This window comes from Coregonus lavaretus (genome assembly GCF_964263955.1).
Source record: "Coregonus lavaretus genome assembly, chromosome: 24".
Taxonomy (NCBI): domain Eukaryota; kingdom Metazoa; phylum Chordata; class Actinopteri; order Salmoniformes; family Salmonidae; genus Coregonus; species Coregonus lavaretus.
The window spans coordinates 28,225,381-28,244,699 of NC_140011.1; the positions used below are offsets into that span (position 1 = coordinate 28,225,381).

A 19,319-nucleotide genomic window follows, 5' to 3' on the forward strand; every position below is an offset into this window, starting at 1 on the left:
GGACTAGCTCCCTCCAAGGAGACCATCTATCTCTCAGGAACTAATGACTTGGCTCAGACAGCAGCTGTTTGCTGTTGTAATCCCAGCTGAAGCGCTGTTCTGTCTCTGTGTCCACTTGTACAGAACTGCCTCTGCAAATAACCAGCAGAGACAAATAAGACACACATTACATGTGGAGTTGAACGCTATGTTCTACAGCTCCACCATTACCTCAGGATACACCTAACATCTGCCAAGCAACCAGAGGAGAATGACAGGATGAAGAGGATAGAACATTTAGTTAGGAGAGGAAATAAACAGAGCTTCTTCCTGGTTGATTTTGGCCAGTGATCATCCTGTTCTTTGGGAAGAAGAGAGGGTGTTGTCATGTCACTTTCCACCTCCCTGTTTGGATCTTTCTGTTCAGTTCAAACCTATGTCTCTCTCTCTAGAGAGGAACTTGCATTCTCATCTCAGATCTTCAGTAATGTGCCACTACACACAGTACCACTATACAGTAGACCTTATAGCCCCTGAAGGCGTTGGATGCAGTTGCTTTGTGTTGATTGTGATAGCTGACTTTACATGGCATGACACGGAACACTCATTGCTATTGACAAGTGCCATCATACAATGCAAGGATTTTTATGCCATTGAAATCCTTGGGCGAGCCGCCTAAGAGTTTTTTCACACGATGGGAAGCCTCAAGCATTCAAATACCAAACACACAATCTGCATGGGACACAATAAGTAATACAGTCATACTTTCCATAAAAAACCTGTGCAGTGTTTCTCTTCTATTGCTAAACTTTTCTTCCAAACACCTGCTTTGACTTGACATGAGGTGTATCATTTTGTCAGTGATATGCTTTTGAAACATATGGTGTTTTAGTTAAGAGCCTTAAAGAGGCATGTAGGAGCTTTGAGGAGTACCACTGTTAGTACATTCCAGTCTGCTCACTGGCTGTCCCTCCCAACTGCAGTGAGACATACAGACATATAGACCTGGAGCTAAGACCACAGGAGCTCTCTCTCTCTCTCTCTCTCTCTCTCTCTCTCTCTCTCTCTCTCTCTCTCTCTCTCTCTCTCTCTCTCTCTCTCTCTCTCTCTCTCTCTCTCTCTCTCTCTCTCTCTGTCTCTCTCTCTCTCTCTCTCTCTGTCTCTCTCTCTCTCCATCTGATAAGACCCGGGTAATGATTTTCAAATGGAAATGTGCCCTGCGGGTGAATTAAGTGACCACTTTCTTCTCTCGCTCTGCACTTTCAAAATGCTACACACAGCTTGCACGCAGTAAATTTTTTTGTCCGTTTTTTCTCTCACAGTGTCTATGGCAGTTACGTTGGTTGAGCTTTGTGATTACAGTTTTTCTCGATTGCTAAGACACATTTCTTGAAAGCTGCTCTCCTTTTCTCTTAACTGTGAACACAAAACCCAATTTTCAAGCTACATTCACAAAACCTCAGACTCTTCTTGCAAAACCAAACTTTCACCTCAAAACAGTTCAATCTGTGCTCAAAACTGAACTATGTTGTCAAATCGTGCCCCGAGTCAATCAAAATAAAAAACACTACTGAACAGTCACTAAACACTACGTAGAAAAATAGAAAACACAATGCTCAGGACATGAAGCTGGAGAAATAAATGTTTATTGTTCACTGTAGGCTAAATGCATGTTGCAAAACAAAAAAAAACTGTGCATTTAGCACTTGTACAAAAAGACAAAACAGAAATCTTGTGCATTTACATGTAGCACTTGTAAAAACAAACAGAAATCTTATGCGTTTGCCATTTGTGTACAGTAAGCCCATGTAAAAATAAAGTACAAAAATATACAAATAAGTGCATTACTCAGCCACAGCATCATGTCTCCGTACTGGGTCAGGCCACAGGACTTCATCCACATCACAGGCCACATTTTGTCTGGCCAGGCAACGGGGGAAAAAAACCCTGGCATGCCGTATCCAGGCTTGGCATGCCTCCACACCTATGTCACCACAGGCAAGTCCCATGGCTTGCAGGAGATTTACCCTGGTGTAAGGTTGGCGTTCATATACCTTCCACCGCCATGAGGAGAATAATTCCTCAATGGGGTTTAGGAAAGGGGAGTACGGTGGAAGGCAAAGATTGATAAAACCTTGGTTCATATTGTACCACTCTCTAACCTGGAGGGCTCTGTGAAAACTCACATTGTCCCAAACAACAACATAGATGGGATGCTCATCCTGCTGCCCTAACAAAGCATCTCGCATGTGATTGAGGAAAATGAGGAGCTGGTGAGTGTTGTAGGGCCCCAGGTTGGCATGATGGTGGACAACCCCATGATTGCTGATGGCAGCACATAATGTGACATTGCCACCACGCTGCCCAGGAACACCAACAATGGCCCGATGGCCAATCACATTACGGCCTCTCCTTCTCCTTTTGGTGAGATTAAACCCAGCTTCATCCATGTAGATGTATTGATGGGGTCTTTCCATTGCATCCAGTTGAAAAACCCTCTGTAGAAATAGATATAGTTTTGTAAGTGATACGGAAAAAGTGATTTAGGCCACTACAGTAAATCACTACTTAGAGTAATCAACATTGAATGTGTCTGGATATATGCCAACCTGTACATACTGGAATCTTTGCTCTTTGACTCTGTCTGAGTTGCGATCAAAGGGCACTCTGTATAGCTGTTTCATGCGCAGTCTGTTGCGCTTGAGGACACGATCAACAGTAGAGAGGCTGACACTGTTGATACCCTCAAAATGTAAATGGTCCTCAATGATCTTCTGCTGAATTTCGCTCAGTTTAATGGCATTTTTCTTACGGACCATATCAACAATTAGGGTCTCTTGGTGTGGGGAGAACATACCTGTCCTCCCACCCCCATGTGGCAGTCTTTCAATTCTACAAAAAGAGAACATGGATTTACAAAAAATATACATGGAATACTAGGCCTACAAACAGTTAGACCAACCCTCCATTACAATACTACAGTACATTGGTACAGTGATGTACTGAAACATATATTCACTTACAGTATACTGTGGTACAGTATATAGTATGTCATACAGTAATTGCTGTCAACATTTACATACTGTACTATAATGTCAAAAAAAGGTAATTACCTGTTCTCTTCTCTAAATCTTCGGATTATGGTGGACACAGTGAATCTACTGATGTTTGGTTGTACCCTTTGTCCAGCCTCCCTCATGCTCATACCATGGACAAGAACATGGTCAATCACAGTAGCTCTGATTTCATCAGATATTACTGTTCTTTGTCTTCGCTGACCACCTCGACCACCTCGACCTCCTCTCACACGAACTCTTCCTCTCAGATTTCTATCCATTGTAGGGCCTCACAAACCAGTGCTCTCTGAACTGGCTTACTGTATATGTTCCCTCACATCATTAGCCACAAGTGTGATCAATTTTGAGTTGTTGTGTTCAAGTGGTGATACCTGTGCTCTAATTGTGTTTGACTTTTGTCACATGTGCTCACCATTATGCAGCACGGGTGCATCACAATGAAAATGTGTTGGCAAGTTGTGTCTAAACAGGTGAAAAGTGCTTATGGTTTTGCCAAAAGAGTGATTGATTCAATCAGTGGGTTCAGGCAACTGAGCATTTGGTTCAGACAATAGGGTTTAGTGTTTTAGCAATTGAGAAAAACTGTAAGCAATGCACAGCGTCAGTGTTTGTGTTGAAGGCAGTAGCTTAAAGTATCTAACACAAAGGAAAGGTTACTCCTCTCCTCTCCTCTATGTCTTGTGTTGTTGTGTGTCAGCTGTGATTCTGCTCCTGAAGAGCTGTTTAGTTTGAACGTCTGGATCCCAAGGCATTACCCATTGATGTCTCTAAACGAAGGAAAGGAGAGGAGATGGGTCCGCTGCTGCCCGTCTTGCACGCAATGTCTTCCTTCTGGTCTGGACAGGCCTCTCGTCGCTGGACATGAAAAGAAGGGATTAATAGGAGGAGAGGAGAGAGGGAATGGGGTGGAGGGGTGGTTATTCACTTGGCTGTGTTTGACCCTCGGGGGGGTTAGGCTTCTGTTTGCCACGCTTTTATCCCATTCTGTCAATGGCACCATGCAACTCTTCTGAATGCTGCGTGAAATTGTCACAGCACCCATTGGTTTGGTAAGAACGCAAACAGACTGCTGGCATAGGGAGAGCTGAGAAGGGGAGGAGAGGGAAAGTTATTGTCAGAACTGGCTGATGTGGATGTGGTGGAGGAGTCACACGCAGGACACAGAAGCTAAGTCCAACCGACTTTACTGAACACACAAAAATAAACAGACTCTGGCCTCAACAACGTAGGAGGCGGACTATGCGCAACAATGCGCAAAACACAAATAATCCAAGGCGCACGAAACCATACAGTGCGACGACCGGAATATACAAAATCACAAATGACGAGCCGCACCAGTAGACAGGCGCACAATAACACACAACACATGACTAACAAAACGAAAACATCAAACGGTGATAGCTAGTACTCCGGGGACGACGACCGCCGAAGCCTGCCCGAGCAAGGAGGAGGAGCAGCCTCGGCCGAAACCGTGACAGTTATGTAGTACTTATTATCTACCCAGTGATGCAATCCTCTCAGGGATGTTCAAGCTCATCAGTTGTGTATCAGCATGAATGGATGTTGTTCTGGGAATAGGCTTTTCAGGAGCAGGTGGGTAAAATGGCAGGCAAGCAATTACACACAATCACACACGGTCATACTGACTCATAATATATATATATATATATATATACACACACACACACACACACACACACACACAAACACACTAGTTAATCACACACACTTGCACCAGCAATAGATCTGCTGCTGTATGACTTCAAGGTTGTATGGGAACTTTGTCTACTACCTTGATACTGTATGCTTCACATTCAGATGGAGGATACGCTTGAACTGTATCGCTGGGATTATATTGGCAGCACTACTGTTGTGAACAGTATCATGGTATTGGCTGAATCACTCTCAGCTCAAATGCACAATTGTGACCCATTTCAAGAAACTAGGCGTATTGTCACACGTCACTACTTCAAAGGAGTAGCATTAGATTTTTATTTTATTGTAATTATTTTAATCAAAATATGTTTTTGGCCAGAAATGCCTTCTGGAACATGTGAACTTTCATGTTCCTTAATAACAAGCTTGTATGCCATCTGTAAATACGAATGAAATTGTTAAATTACGAGCCTAGTTGGTTAGCCATGGAAAAATACAGGAACCTTCCTGCTATTCATGATTGGCTGAGATAATGGATGGGCTGGACATGCCGAGAGATGAGTTCGGATTGGTCAATTATTGGTCCGCTTTACTACATAGCCACTGTGGCATGGTATACATAGGGCTGGTGCATGTCTCCAAGGACAGAGAAACAGTTTATGCTTCCTTGGTTGCTGGGCTATCTACCTCTCCCCTGACCCTGACCCTGTTATGTTGACTCAATTTGACCTAATCTCCCTCACTGGGAGCACCTGTCTCACTGACCATTACTGCCCGGCAACCAGCCTCCCAGGCTATTTCACTATTGATCTCTCTCTGTGGGTGTGTGTGTGTGTGTGTGTGTGTGTGTGTGTGTGTGTGTGTGTGTGTGTGTGTGTACATGTGTGTGTAACACATTAATACACCATGGGGAGTCACACATGAGCGAGCTGGTCCTGTAGCTCAGGTTCAGTGTGAAATGGGACAGGTCATGGGCATGACGGCAGCACATTGGTGGGCCCCTAAAAGGCCAGAAAGATCTATGCAGGGTAATTTGCACATATTAGCCACCGTGGCCTTTCCATTGAAGCATAGCACAGGTCCAGATCAGATAGGTTTTAAGGCCCCTTATAAAGCAGACAGTTTGAGTTTCAGTCATGTGATGAGGTAACAGTGTAGGCTATTTCTTATGTCATTACAAAGTAACACGGGCAGAAAAACCTGTAAACCTCATTGATAGGCTTAAGCTGTAATAGCATGATTATCTACCATAAGAAACGTGCAAATGTATAGAAACTATATTTTCATGGGCTTTCTGCCTAATAGGTTAATAGGCCATGTTGTAGTTGACTAATTGAGTGAAGGCTGAAGCGGGATTTGGAACAGGCCTGGTGAAATCCCCCATAATCACACATACTTACACTGACACCCCAACACACACATACACACCCCAACACACACATACTTACACTGACACACAACACACACACACACATACACACACACACACACACACACACACACACACACACACACACACACACACACACACACACACACACACACACACACACACACACACACACACACACACACACTTTCACACTCACCACATACGTTGCTGCTACTGTCTATTATCTATCCTGTTGCCTAGTCACTTTATCCCTACCTATATGTACATACAGTTGAAGTCGGAAGTTTACATACACCTTAGCCAAATACATTTAAACTCAGTTTCTCACAATTCCTGACATTTAATCCTACTAAAACCCTGTTTTAGCTCAGTTAGGATCACCACTTTATTTTAATAATGTGAAATGTCAGAATAAGTGTAGAGAGAATTATTTATTTCAGCTTTTATTTCTTTCATCACATTCCCAGTGGGTCAGAAGTTTACATACACTCAATTAGTATTTGGTAGCATTGCCTTTAAATTATTTAACTTGGGTCAAACGTTTCGGGTAGCCTTCCACAAGCTTCCCACAATAAGTTGGGTGAATTTTGGCCCATTCCTCCTGACAGAGCTGGTGTAACTGAGTCAGGTTTGTAGGCCTCCTTGCTCGCACACGCTTTTTCAGTTCTGCCCACACATTTTCTATAGGATTGAGGTCAGGGCTTTGTGATGGCCACTCCAATACCTTGACTTTGATGTCCCTAAGCCATTTTGCCACAACTTTGGAAGTATGCTTGGGGTCATTGTCCATTTGGAAGACCCATTTGCGACCAAGCTTTAACTTCCTGACTGAGATGTTGCTTTAATATATCCACACAATTTTCCTTCCTCATGATGCCATCTATTTTGTGAAGTGCACCAGTCCCTCCTGCAGCAAAGCACCCCACAGCATGATGCTGCCACCCCCGTGCTTCACGGTTGGGATGGTGTTCTTCAGCTTGCAAGTCCCCCCTTTTTCCTCCAAACATAACGATGGTCATTATGGCCAAGCAGTTCAGTTTTTGTTTCATCAGACCAGAGGACATTTCTCCAAAAAGTATGATCTTTGTCCCCATGTGCAGATGCAAACCGTAGTCTGGCTTTTTTATGGCGGTTTTGGAGCAGTGGCTTGTTCCTTGCTGAGCGGCCTTTCAGGTTATGTCGATATAGGACTCGTTTTACTGCGGCTATAGATACTTTTGTACCTGTTTTCTCCAGCATCTTCACAAGGTCCTTTGTTGTTGTTCTGGGATTGATTTGCACTTTTCGCACCAAAGTACGTTCATCTCTAGGAGACAGAACGCGTCTCCTTCCTGAGCGGTATGACAGCTGCGTGGTCCCATGGTGTTTATACTTGCATACTATTGTTTGTACAGATGAATGTGGTACCTTCAGGCGTTTGGAAATTGCTCCCAAGGATGAACCAGACTTGTGGAGGTCTACAATTTATTTTCTGAGGTCTTGGCTGATTTCTTTTGATTTTCCCATGATGTCAAGCAAAGAGGCACTGAGTTTGAAGGTAGGCCTTGAGATACATCCACAGGTACACCTCCAATTGACTCAAATGATGTCAATTAGCTTATCAGAAGCTTCTAAAGCCATGACATCATTTTCTGTAATTTTCCAAGCTGTTTAAAGGCACAGTCAACTTACTGACCCAAACTTCTGACCCACTGGAATTGTGATACAGTGAATTATAAGTGAAATAATATGTCTGTAAACAATTGTTGGAAAAATTGCTTGTGTCATGCACAAAGTAAATGTCCTAACCGACTTGCCAAAACTATAGTTTGTTAAGAAGAAATGTGTGGAGTGGTCAATAAAACTAGGACCCGTAAGTAAGTATTTCACTGTTAGTCTACACCTGTTGTTTACGAATCATGTGACAAATACATTTAGATTTGAGCTGGATTTTTTAGTCATTTAGCAGACGCTCTTATCCAGAGCGACTAACAGGAGCAATTAGAGTTAAGTGCCTTGCTCAAGGGCACATTGACAGATTTTTCACCTAGTCGGCTCGGGGATTAGAACTAACGACCTTTCCGTTACTGGCACAACGCTCTTAACCACTAAGCTACCTGCTGAGCTGGGACCTGGGAGTCTACAGCTCCATAAGTGATGAGTACTCCTCCTTGCGACCCCCAAGCTCTGGGACAATCACATACAGGGCTGGGGCTGGGCCGTCCATTATTGATGATGTCAGGTCAATAAAACTAGGACCCGTAAGTAAGTATTTCACTGTTAGTCTACACCTGTTGTTTACGAATCATGTGACAAATACATTTAGATTTGAGCTGGAATTTTTTTAGTCATTTAGCAGACGCTCTTATCCAGAGCGACTAACAGGAGCAATTAGGGTTAAGTGCCTTGCTCAAGGGCACATTGACAGATTTTTCACCTATCGGCTCGGGGATTAGAACTAACGACCTTTCCGTTACTGGCACAACGCTCTTAACCACTAAGCTACCTGCTGAGCTGGGACCTGGGAGTCTACAGCTCCATAAGTGATGAGTACTCCTCCTGCTGACCCCCAGGCTCTGGGACAATCACATACAGGGCTGGGGCTGGGCCGTCCATTATTGATGATGTCAGGGAGCAGAGGACCATGGCTCCCACACTGCGATCTGTTCTCTCCTCTCCTCTTTAATAGGCCCCTCTCTCCTCTCCTCTCCTCTCCTCTCCTTCTCCTCTCCTCTCCTCTCCTTCCTCCTCCTCTCCTCTCCTCTCCTCTCCTCTCCTCTCCTCTCTCTCCTCTTCTCTTCTCTTCTCTTTCTTCTCTCTTCTTCTCTTCTCTTCTCTTCTCTTCTCTTCTCTTCTCTTCTCTTCTCTTCTCTCTCTTCTCCTTCTCTTCTCTTCTCTTCCTTCCTTCTCTTTCTCTTCTTCTTCTCTTCTCTTCTCTTCTCTTCTCTTCTCTCTCCTCTCCTCTCCTCTCCTCTTTACTAGGCCTCCTCTCCTCTTCCTCTCCTCTCCTCTCCTCTCCTCTCCTCTCCTCTCCTCTCCTCTCCTCCTCCTCTCCTCTCCTCTCCTCTCCTCTCCTCTTTACTAGGCCCTCTCCTCTCCTCTCTCTCCTCTCCTCTCCTCTCCTCTCCTCTCCTCTCTCTCCTCTCCTCTCCTCTCCTCTCCTCTCCTCTTGTCTTTACTAGGCCCTCTCTCCACTCTTCTCCTCTCCTGTCCTCTGCTGTCTCTGGCATGATGATGGGCACAACTGTGCTGCTGTTACAAAGGGGTGTGAATGCTTCATAAATATCACACCAGGGGGGTGATGTGTGTGTGAGCGTGCATCTGTACCCATGCATGTATGCATGTGGTGCATGAGAGAGGGGTGTAAAATGGATGGTGGTGAGATGTCCTATGAATAATTTGACTATTGGTGTGCGTCCAGTACATCCAGTACATTGATTGGTGGTGTGAGGTGATGTGTCATGAATAAATCTAATTGGCTGTTGTGGTGTGTGCACACAGTGACCTGTCAATAGCATATTGAGACATCTTCCTTTCCTAATCAAATCACCACCCCTCTCTCCCACTGTCGATAGCATACTACACCATATTGTATTTGACAGACAATGGATGACCTTGCAAATTAACCCACGTCTGGTTAAAAGGTTGCCATGTCCCCCGAGTCCCTGATTGGTTGAGGCTGGTCACATGGGATTTCCAGCTGTGGCCACATGTGTGCCTGTCTCAGAAATGGACCGTGACATGTATTTGCAAACACTCCAGCGCGTTTCATAGCTGATCTGTCTATACAAATGCATGCCCCTTCCCACCCCACTCCCCTCCACCCCTCCGCTCTAAACAAATGATGTGTAAACATTGCATACGTGTGTCATGCTGTACTTCAGGAAGCACAAGGGATGCTGGTCCTGCCATGGATCCCCAATTACTCTCTCCTGGCTTGGCAGCCTCCTCCCTACTGTAGGACAGAGGCTGAGGGAAGACTGATGGGAGTAAGGCTGAGGGGCTGGTGGTAAGGCTGAGGGTGGTGGGGCTAATTGTGGGGCTGGGGGTGGGGATGTGGTATGGGGGAGGTAGGATAGGAAGAGAGAGCGTTATTGCCAATAAATCCTGATGATTCCTTTTCATATTTTGCAGATTATTTATTTCATATTTTGCCGACTCTGGGTGAGTGAAGCTTTATTATCTGCTCTGTTCCGCCCAGAGTTGGGGCTCCCTGAGATGAGAGAGAAATCAATCATGTGGAAACAGAGCGAGAGAGCCTTTGACTGCTTCAGGAAGTGGGAGGTAGAGGGAGGGAGAGGGGGTGTTAGACAGTGAGGAGAGTGAGAAAGAGAGATGCAGGAGGCAGGGGGCAGTTAGAAGGATGAAGGGGCACAGCGGTAGTGAGAGACAGAACTGGGGGGGTAAAGCATAAAATATACAAAGTCAGATGTAAAGACATGAGCTAAATATGAAGAGGGGATTTAGAGAATCTGGTTCTCACATTTAGCTCACCTCGCTTTGGAAGCGTGCCAACCAATGGCACAATGGATGTAGCTTGAATGACAAAGCACCCTTCATTAAGGGCATAACCAAATGATGGGACAAAACTCATCTCATTCACTATTCTCCACAGCAGCCATTTTCATTTAGATTTCCAGTCTCAGTCTAAGTGCATTATGATGAGTGCCTGGTAAGCGTCTGTGTAAAAGGGTATAGCCTATGTTACAGGCAGCAAGCCATGTCTACTCATTACATCAGTCTTTAGCCACACAAAAAAAAAAACACTTCAGCATTCAGACTGGCCACACTGACCCAACCCCTAGAGATTGTTTTAAAAAGGCTGAGAGATGCTTCTACACCTGCATTACTAGCTGTTTGGGGTTTTAGGCTGGGTTTCTGTACAGCACTTCGAGATATTAGCTGATGTAAGAAGGGCTATATAAAATAAAATTGATTGATTGATTGAGATGCGGCCTATGGATATTCATGTACTGTAAGGCACAATGGAGCAGCCATAACCACCACTCATCACCGTAGTGTATGGCTTACCATGAGTGCAACTTGAGCCACACAGAAGGATATCGGTCAGGTATTCATTCCTCTGAGTGGATGAGCCACTCCATGCTCCTCAGACTGAATCTATGTCCTAACCCTCTTCACACTAGCTCTTAGCCTGAGCTCCACCAGTTTGTAAAGCACCCTAGGCTCCCATTGAAGTTACACACCTTCACCCTAGGCTCCCATTGAAGTTACACACCTTCAATCTAGACTCCCATTGAAGTTACACACCCTTCACCCTAGACTCCTATTGAAGTTACACACCTTCACCCTAGACTCCTATTGAAGTTACACAACTTCACCCTAGACTCGTATTGAAGTTATACACCTTCACCCTAGGCTCCCATTGAAGTTACACACCTTCACCCTAGACTCCCATTGAAGTTACACACCTTCACCCTAGACTCCCATTGAAGTTACACACCTTCACCCTAGACTCCTATTGAAGTTACACAACTTCACCCTAGACTCCCATTGAAGTTACACACCTTCACCCTAGACTCCTATTGAAGTTACACACTAAACAGAGAGTACACAGTGGCAGAATACCTGACCACTGTGACTGACCCAAACTTAAGGAAAGCTTTGACTATGTACAGACTCAGTGAGCATAGCCTTGCTATTGAGTAAGGCCGCCGTAGGCAGACCTGGCTCTCAAGAGAAGACAGGCTATGTGCACACTGCCCACAAAATGAGGTGGAAACTGAGCTGCACTTTCTAACCTCCTGCCAAATGTATGACCATATTGGAGACACATATTTCCCCCAGATTACAGAGATCCACAAAGAATTTGAAAACAAACCCAATTTTGATAAACACCCTTATCTACTGGGTGAAAAACCACAGTGTGCCATCACATTCTATCACAGTGCCATCCGTTTTGTCACCAAAGCCCCATATACTACCCACCATTGTGACCTGTACGCTCTCGTTGGCTGGCCCTCACTACATATTCGTCGCCAAACCCACTGGCTCCAGGTCATCTATAAATCACTGCTAGGCAAATCCCCGCCTTATCTTAGCTCATTGGTCACCATAGCAACACCCACCCGTAGTATGCGCTCCAGCAGGTATATCTCACTTTTCATCCCCAAAACCAACACCTCCTTTGGCCGCCATTCCTTCCAGTTCTCTGCTGCCAATGACTGGAACGAACTGCAAAAATCTCTGAAGCTGGAGACTCTTATCTCCCTCATTAACTTTAAGCATCAGTTGTCAGATCAGCTTACCGATCACTGCACCTGTACACAGCCCATCTGTAATTAGCCCACCCAACTACCTCATCCCCATATTGTTATTTATTTTGCTAATTTGCACCCCAGTATCTCTATTTGCACATAATCTTCTGCACATCTATCACTCCAGTGTTAATACTAAATCTGAATTATTTTGCACTATGGCCTATTTATTGCCTTACCTCCATAACCTACTACATTTCCACACACTGTATATAGATTTTCTATTGTGTTATTGACTGTACGTTTTGTTTATCCCATATGTAATTCTGTGTTGTTGTTGTTTTTATCGCACTGCTTTGCTTTATCTTGGCCAGGTCGCAGTTGTAAATGAGAACTTGTTCTCAACTGGCTTACCTGGTTAAATAAAGGTGAAATAAATAAAATCAATAAAAATAAACAGCAGCAAGATTTTGTGACCTGTTGCCACAAGAAAAGGTCAACCAGTGAAGAACAAACACCATTGTAAATACAACCCATATTTATGTTTATTTATTTTCCCATTTGTACTTTAACTATTTGCACATTGTTACAACACTGTATACAGTACAAGTCAGAAGTTTACATACACCTTAGCCAAATACATTTAAACTCAGTTTTTCACAATTCCTGTCATTTAATCCTAGTAAAAATTCCCTGTCTTAGGTCAGTTAGGATCACCACTTTATTTTAAGAATGTGAAATGCCAGAATAATAGTAGAGAGAATTATTTATTTCAGCTTTTATTTCTTTCATCACATTCCTAGTGGGTCAGAAGTTTACATACACTCAATTAGTATTTGGGAGCATTGCCTTTAAATTGTTTAACTTGGGTCAAACATTTCGGGTAGCCTTCCACAAGCTTCCCACAATAAGTTGGGTGAATTTTGGCCCATTCCTCCTGACAGAGCTGGTGTAACTGAGTCAGGTTTGTAGGCCTCCTTGCTCGCACACGCTTTTTCAGTTCTGCCCACACATTTTCTATAGGATTGAGGTCAGGTCTTTGTGATGGCCACTCCAATACCTTTACTTTGTTGTCCTTAAGCCATTTTGCCACAACTTTGGAAGTATGCTTGGGGTCATTGTCCATTTGGAAGACCCATTTGCGACCAAGCTTTAACTTCCTGACTGATGTCTTGAGATGTTGCTTCAATATATCCACATAATTTTCCTTCCTCATGATGCCATCTATTTTGTGAAGTGCACCAGTCCCTCCTGCAGCAAAGCACCCCCACAGCATGATGCTGCCACCCCCGTGCTTCACGGTTGGGATGGTGTTCTTCGGCTTGCAAGCATCCCCCTTTTTCCTCCAAACATAACAATGGTCATTATGGCCAAACAGTTCTATTTTTGTTTCATCAGACCAGCGGACATTTCTCCAAAAAGTACGATCTTTGTCCCCATGTGCAGTTGCAAACCGTAGTCTGGCTTTTTTATGGCGGTTTTGGAGCAGTGGCTTCTTCCTTGCTGAGCGGCCTTTCAGGTTATGTCGATATAGGACTCGTTTTACTGTGGATATAGATACTTTTGTACCTGTTTCCTCCAGCATCTTCACAAGATCCTTTGCTGTTTTTCTGGAATTTATTTGCACTTTTCGCACCAAAGTACGTTCATCTCTAGGAGACAGAACGCGTCTCCTTCCTGAGCAGTATGACGGCTGCGTGGTCCCATGGTGTTTATACTTGCGTACTATTGTTTGTACAGATGAACGTGGTACCTTCAGGCGTTTGGAAATTGCTCCCAAGGATGAACCAGACGTGTGGAGGTCTACAATTTTCTTTCTGAGGTCTTCTAATCAAATCAAATCAAATGTTATTTGCCACATGTGCCGAATACAACAGGTGTAGACATTACCGTGAAATGCTTACTTACAGTCCTTAACCAACAACAACAACAAAAAAGTGTTGAGAAAAAAATAAAGTAAAAGTAAAGTAAAATAACAGTAGGGAGGCAATATACAGGGGGGTACCGGTGCAGAGTCAAATGTGCGGGGGCACTGGCTAGTTGAGGTAGTTGAGGTAATATGTACATGTGGGTAGAGTTAAAGTGACCATGCATAAATAATTAACAGAGTAGCAGCAGCGTAATAAGATGGGGTGGGGGGGCAGTGCAAGTAGTAGCCATGATTACCTGTTCAGGAGTCTTATGGCTTGGGGGTAGAAGCTGTTGAGAAGCCTTTTGGACCTAGACTTGGTGCTCCGATACCGCTTGCCGTGCGGTAGCAGAGAGAACAGCCTATGACTAGGGTGGCTGGAGTCTTTGAAAATTTTGAGGGCCTTCCTCTGACACCGCCTGGTATAGAGGTCCTGGATGGCAGGAAGCTTGGCCCAAGTGATGTACTGGGCCGTATGCACTACCCTCTGTAGTGCCTTGCGGTCGGAGGCCGAGCAGTTGCCATACCAGGCGGTGATGCAACCAGTCAGGATGCTTTCGATGGTGCAGCTGTATAACTTTTTGAGGATCTGAGGACCCATGCCCAATCTTTTCAGTCTCCTGAGGGGGAATAGGCTTTGTCGTGCCCTCTTCACGACTGTCTTGGTGTGTTTAGACCATGATAGTTCGTTGGTGATGTGGACACCAAGGAACTTGAAGCTCTCAACCTGTTCCACTACAGCCCTGTCGATGAGAATGGGTTTTTCTTGTGTCATGCACAAAGTAGATGTCCTAACCGACTTGCCAAAACTATAGTTTGTTAACAAAACATTTGTGGAGTGGTTGAAAAACGAGTTTTAATGACTCCAACCTAAGTGTAAGTAAACTTCCGACTTCAACTGTATATACATAATATGACATTTGAAATGTATTTATTCTTTTGGAACTTCTGAGTGTAATGTTTACTGTTAATATTTATTGTTTATTTCACTTTTGTTTACTATCTACTTCACTTACTTTGGCAATGTTAACATACGTTTCCCATGCCAATAAAGCCCTTAAATTGAATTGAATTGAATTGAGAGAGAGAAAGGGAGAGAGAGAGAGAGAGAGAGAGAGAGAGAGAGAGAGAGAGAGAGAGAGAGAGAGAGAGAGAGAGAGAGAGAGAGAGCGAGAGAGAGAGAGAGAGGGGGGGGGGAATAGAGAGAGAGAGAGCGAGAGAGAGAGAGAGACAAAGGGATAACTGTTTCCTCTGTCTCTGGCAAGGGGACAGCTAGCACCATGGCGATGGAAGCACACTCCCAGGAGTGCGTAATGAGGTGTGGAGGCAGCATTTTGGCAGTTAGGAGGGGAGGGGGACAGGCTCCATCATATACCTGTATTAGCATTGGAGGAGTCTCCAGCACGCCATCTGTAAGCCCCCCAAACAGCCACCCATAAGCCCACTCACATGTGACTCATGACCAACATTAAATCAGGCTCGCATTTAACCTTGTTACACCACGCCGGTTTCACCAGAGGGGAGAGAGGGAGGGAGAGAGTGAGGGAGAGCAAGCACGAGATAGATAGAGGGAGGGAGAGGGTGAACGAGGTTCTGACTGAGTGGAAGAGGAGGGGGTGAGGAGAAAGAGGGAATGAGGTGGGAGAGGGGATATGGGGGGGGTGGGGGGGGGGTGTCTGATCTGAGTAAAGTGGAACACGTCTGTGACTGTGCGGGGGCATTTGTCTCTGGATGTCATCATTAACATGGTGGCCTGCATTATGCTTACACACAATCCCGTGTGTGGCTGCGCATGACGATGTTGCTAAGAAACACGACATCGCTATGCTCGCTCATAAGTTTAACATGTGTTAACCACATTAAGGCAGAGCAGACCGGCCTGATGAGATGTTGACTGGTTTGTTGACTGGGTTGTAGGCTGTGTTGTAGACTGTGTTGTAGACTGTGTTGTAGACTGTGTTGATGACTGTGTTGATAACTGTGTTGTAGACTGTGTTGATGACTGTGTTGTTAACTGTGTTGTAGACTGTGTTGCTGACTGTGTTGATGACTGTGTTGATGACTGTGTTGATGACTGTGTTGTTAACTGTGTTGTAGACTGTGTTGCTGACTGTGTTGATGACTGTGTTGTAGACTGTGTTGCTGACTGTGTTGTAGACTGTGTTGATAACTGTGTTGATGAATGTGTTGTAAACTGTGTTGATGACTGTTGTTAACTGTGTTGATGACTGTGTTGATGACTGTGTTGATGACTGTTATAGACTGTGTTTTTGACAATGACCCTGTCATTGAACGTTGTCTATGCTGTGTGTTCCAGGTGATCTCAGCCCTGTCCAGGATCTCCCACCACAGCATCGTACAGATCAAAGGGATGAGGTACTGTATGTCTCCTCTCCTCCCACTACCCTTCACTGTCTATTTGAAGAAGAGGAATATTGAACATGTTTCTCTCAACCAGACACTGTTTTCTTATTCTGGTAATATATTTGATTTAGGCCTACTCCTATCAATACCACTGCCTCTATTGATAACCAGGTCTGAAAGAACCACATGTAAAAACAAGTCCAGGGTCAGATAGCTCAGATCACATTACTAAACTCATCACTAAACTCTACCTCATATTTCTCGGCATCACATCAAAGCAAAGGATGTAATTTACTCTAGTTTATTGGCCGCTGGGAAACCACTTTCTGATTTCTCTTTATTTGCTCAATCTGTTCACCCTGTGGGCTGTGAGTGGGCTGCGAGCTGTTTCCACAAATAAATAAAGATGTTTTATCCTGGCCGGCAGGGAAATGAGTTGATGGAGCGCACACATTAGGCCCCATGCCATCCCAGGGAACACAGAGACTGGCCCATTAATAAACACTACACACCCTGAGAGGTGGCTAAATCACTGCTGTCTTGTCTCCTATGGTCTGTTTTCCTCTGTCTGGTCTGCAGTGTGGTGAGAGAAAGCTAAAACCCAGTCTGTTTGTTCCATTTACCCTCCAGAGCCCCACCAGTGAGTTGAAAAGCCTCTGGACAGTTAGTTAGGAGGGTATATTTTGTTGTTGTTTAGAAAATGTAATTTAATCCAAAACACACTGGCATGTACATGAACCATTTGCAGTCAGATCATGAAATGATATCTCTTCAATCATCCACTACGTCACTGACGCTCTCTCACGCCAACATAGGAAGCTTGCTAAGGGGCACATGACCAACGCATGGTGAGGGCATGATCTAGGGCGCATGATGTTAATATGTCCGTCCTTGCAGAGTGGTCAGGCATACAGTAAAGTGCAGTCCATATCAGTTGTTAAACACCCACCACACTCTTGATCCCCCCGTGTCCTTCCCGTACTGCCTGGGGTAAAGGTGACGGAGGCCCCTCTGCCCCTGTAATATTACAGAGACCTGTCAGTCCTCTTCAATCTCACCACCATGCCCCCTGTCATTAGACTCAGACTCATCCCAGAGACACTCAGCAGTTAAATCCCCCCCGTTCCCTCTCTCTGTTCCTCCCTCTCTGTCCCTCCCTGTGTGTTTAATCTGGGGATAATTGTTCATTGACTTGCTGTTGAAGCCCATTGATTGGCTCTGTGATGCCTGTTGTCAAGAAAGAGCCAAAAGACAGGCCTGTGTGTCTCTGTCACTGTCTGCCCTGAGCCCCAGCTTTACTGAAAGCCTCACCACTCCTCCTTGCACACCCAGACACGCTCCACACTTCTGGAACACTAACTGTCCAAGCCTGTCTCCATGAGAAATCCATGAAAATGGTATCAATCAATCAAAAAGTGATGAATAGACACAATATAGGTTAGGAATAAAGGCCTTCTGTCATTACATCCTGTTCCTCATCTATGGACTGTGAGCTCTTATGGCATTATAAAACTCATAGCAGGACCTTGATCTGTCACTATCCTTTCTCCTGATAGTGAAATGCTCCTCCTTTCTCCTCATGATATCTGTCCTCAGGCTAACCCAAAGCCACCTCTTTTTTAGCTCACAGTAATCCTACTAACACGTCATTTTATGTCCTGATTTCCCCCTTATACCACAAGCCATTACTCCATTAGACTGTGTGTGTGGTGTGTGTGTGTGTGTGTGCGTGTGTGTGTGCCTTGTTCTCAGTGGGTCAGAGTGCTATAGGGTGCGTGAGAGCAGAGCTCCACAGGAGAAGGAGAGCGGCAGACACAGAGGCTGAAAACACAGCAGGAGAGAGACTGCAGGCGGAGAAGTGTCAGGAATGATGCTCTCTCTCTTCCCATCATCTCCTCATCCCTCTCTCCTTCATCCCAGCCTGGGGCATTAGGAATGCTCATTCCCACTCACGACAGTGTGTGATATAAGACTCGTTAGTCACTCACATACATTACACATCCCACACATAATGCATATATTATACATGCATTCACCCATGATGCACACCCCTTATTAATGCTATATGTGTATGTGGTGTAGTGTAAAAGATTGCACACTGGACAGAGATTACTCACATAACACATAGAATTAAGCAATAAGGCCCGAGGGGGTGTGGTATCCACATGATGCAACGTGGAGTGCCTGGATACAGCCCTTAGCCGTGGTATATTGGCCATATACCACAAACCCCCGATGTCCCCTTATTGCTATTATAAACTGGTTACAAACGTAATTACAGCAGTAAAAATAAATGTTTTGTCATACCGGTGGTATATGGTCACATATACCACGGCTTTCAGCCAATCAGCATTCAGGGCTCGAACGACCCAGTTTATAATCACACATAATGTACACAAACACATTCATTCACTGTTACACCCACTCCCCAACATCCGCAAGCCAAAAGTGTTGGAATGGGAATGAGTCAGACATGCAACGCTAAATGAAGAGAAACTCAAAGGGACGTTTATCAGAGTTGCTGGGTGGACAAGCACAGGATGGGGCCTGATGGAATGTACTGCCTCAGCTCCACATAGCTATTGATCTCTGCTTTGGGCCATTGGGACCTGCTGGATGTTTACTGCACTACTCACACCTAACAACCGCATAGTTTACTCCCTCATAGTTATTTGCGATAGCGGTTCAATGGGGTTGGCATACAGCTGCTCTGTCCTCCACACGTCTGCCATTGATTACCTTTA

General features: G+C 44.7%; 1 protein-coding gene across 1 annotated transcript in view; it reads left to right on the top strand.

Annotated features, from left to right (window-relative positions):
- The window catches only part of LOC311099812 (guanine nucleotide exchange factor VAV2-like), a gene marked incomplete at its 5' end in the record, with an annotated part of 160,744 nt that overhangs the window by 84,472 nt on the left and 56,953 nt on the right, over positions 1–19,319 (top strand). The window contains one exon of the mRNA XM_084140560.1: positions 16,529–16,587. Within this exon, the coding sequence (XP_083996686.1) occupies positions 16,529–16,587 (59 nt within the window). The remainder of the gene's footprint in view (positions 1–16,528; positions 16,588–19,319) is intronic.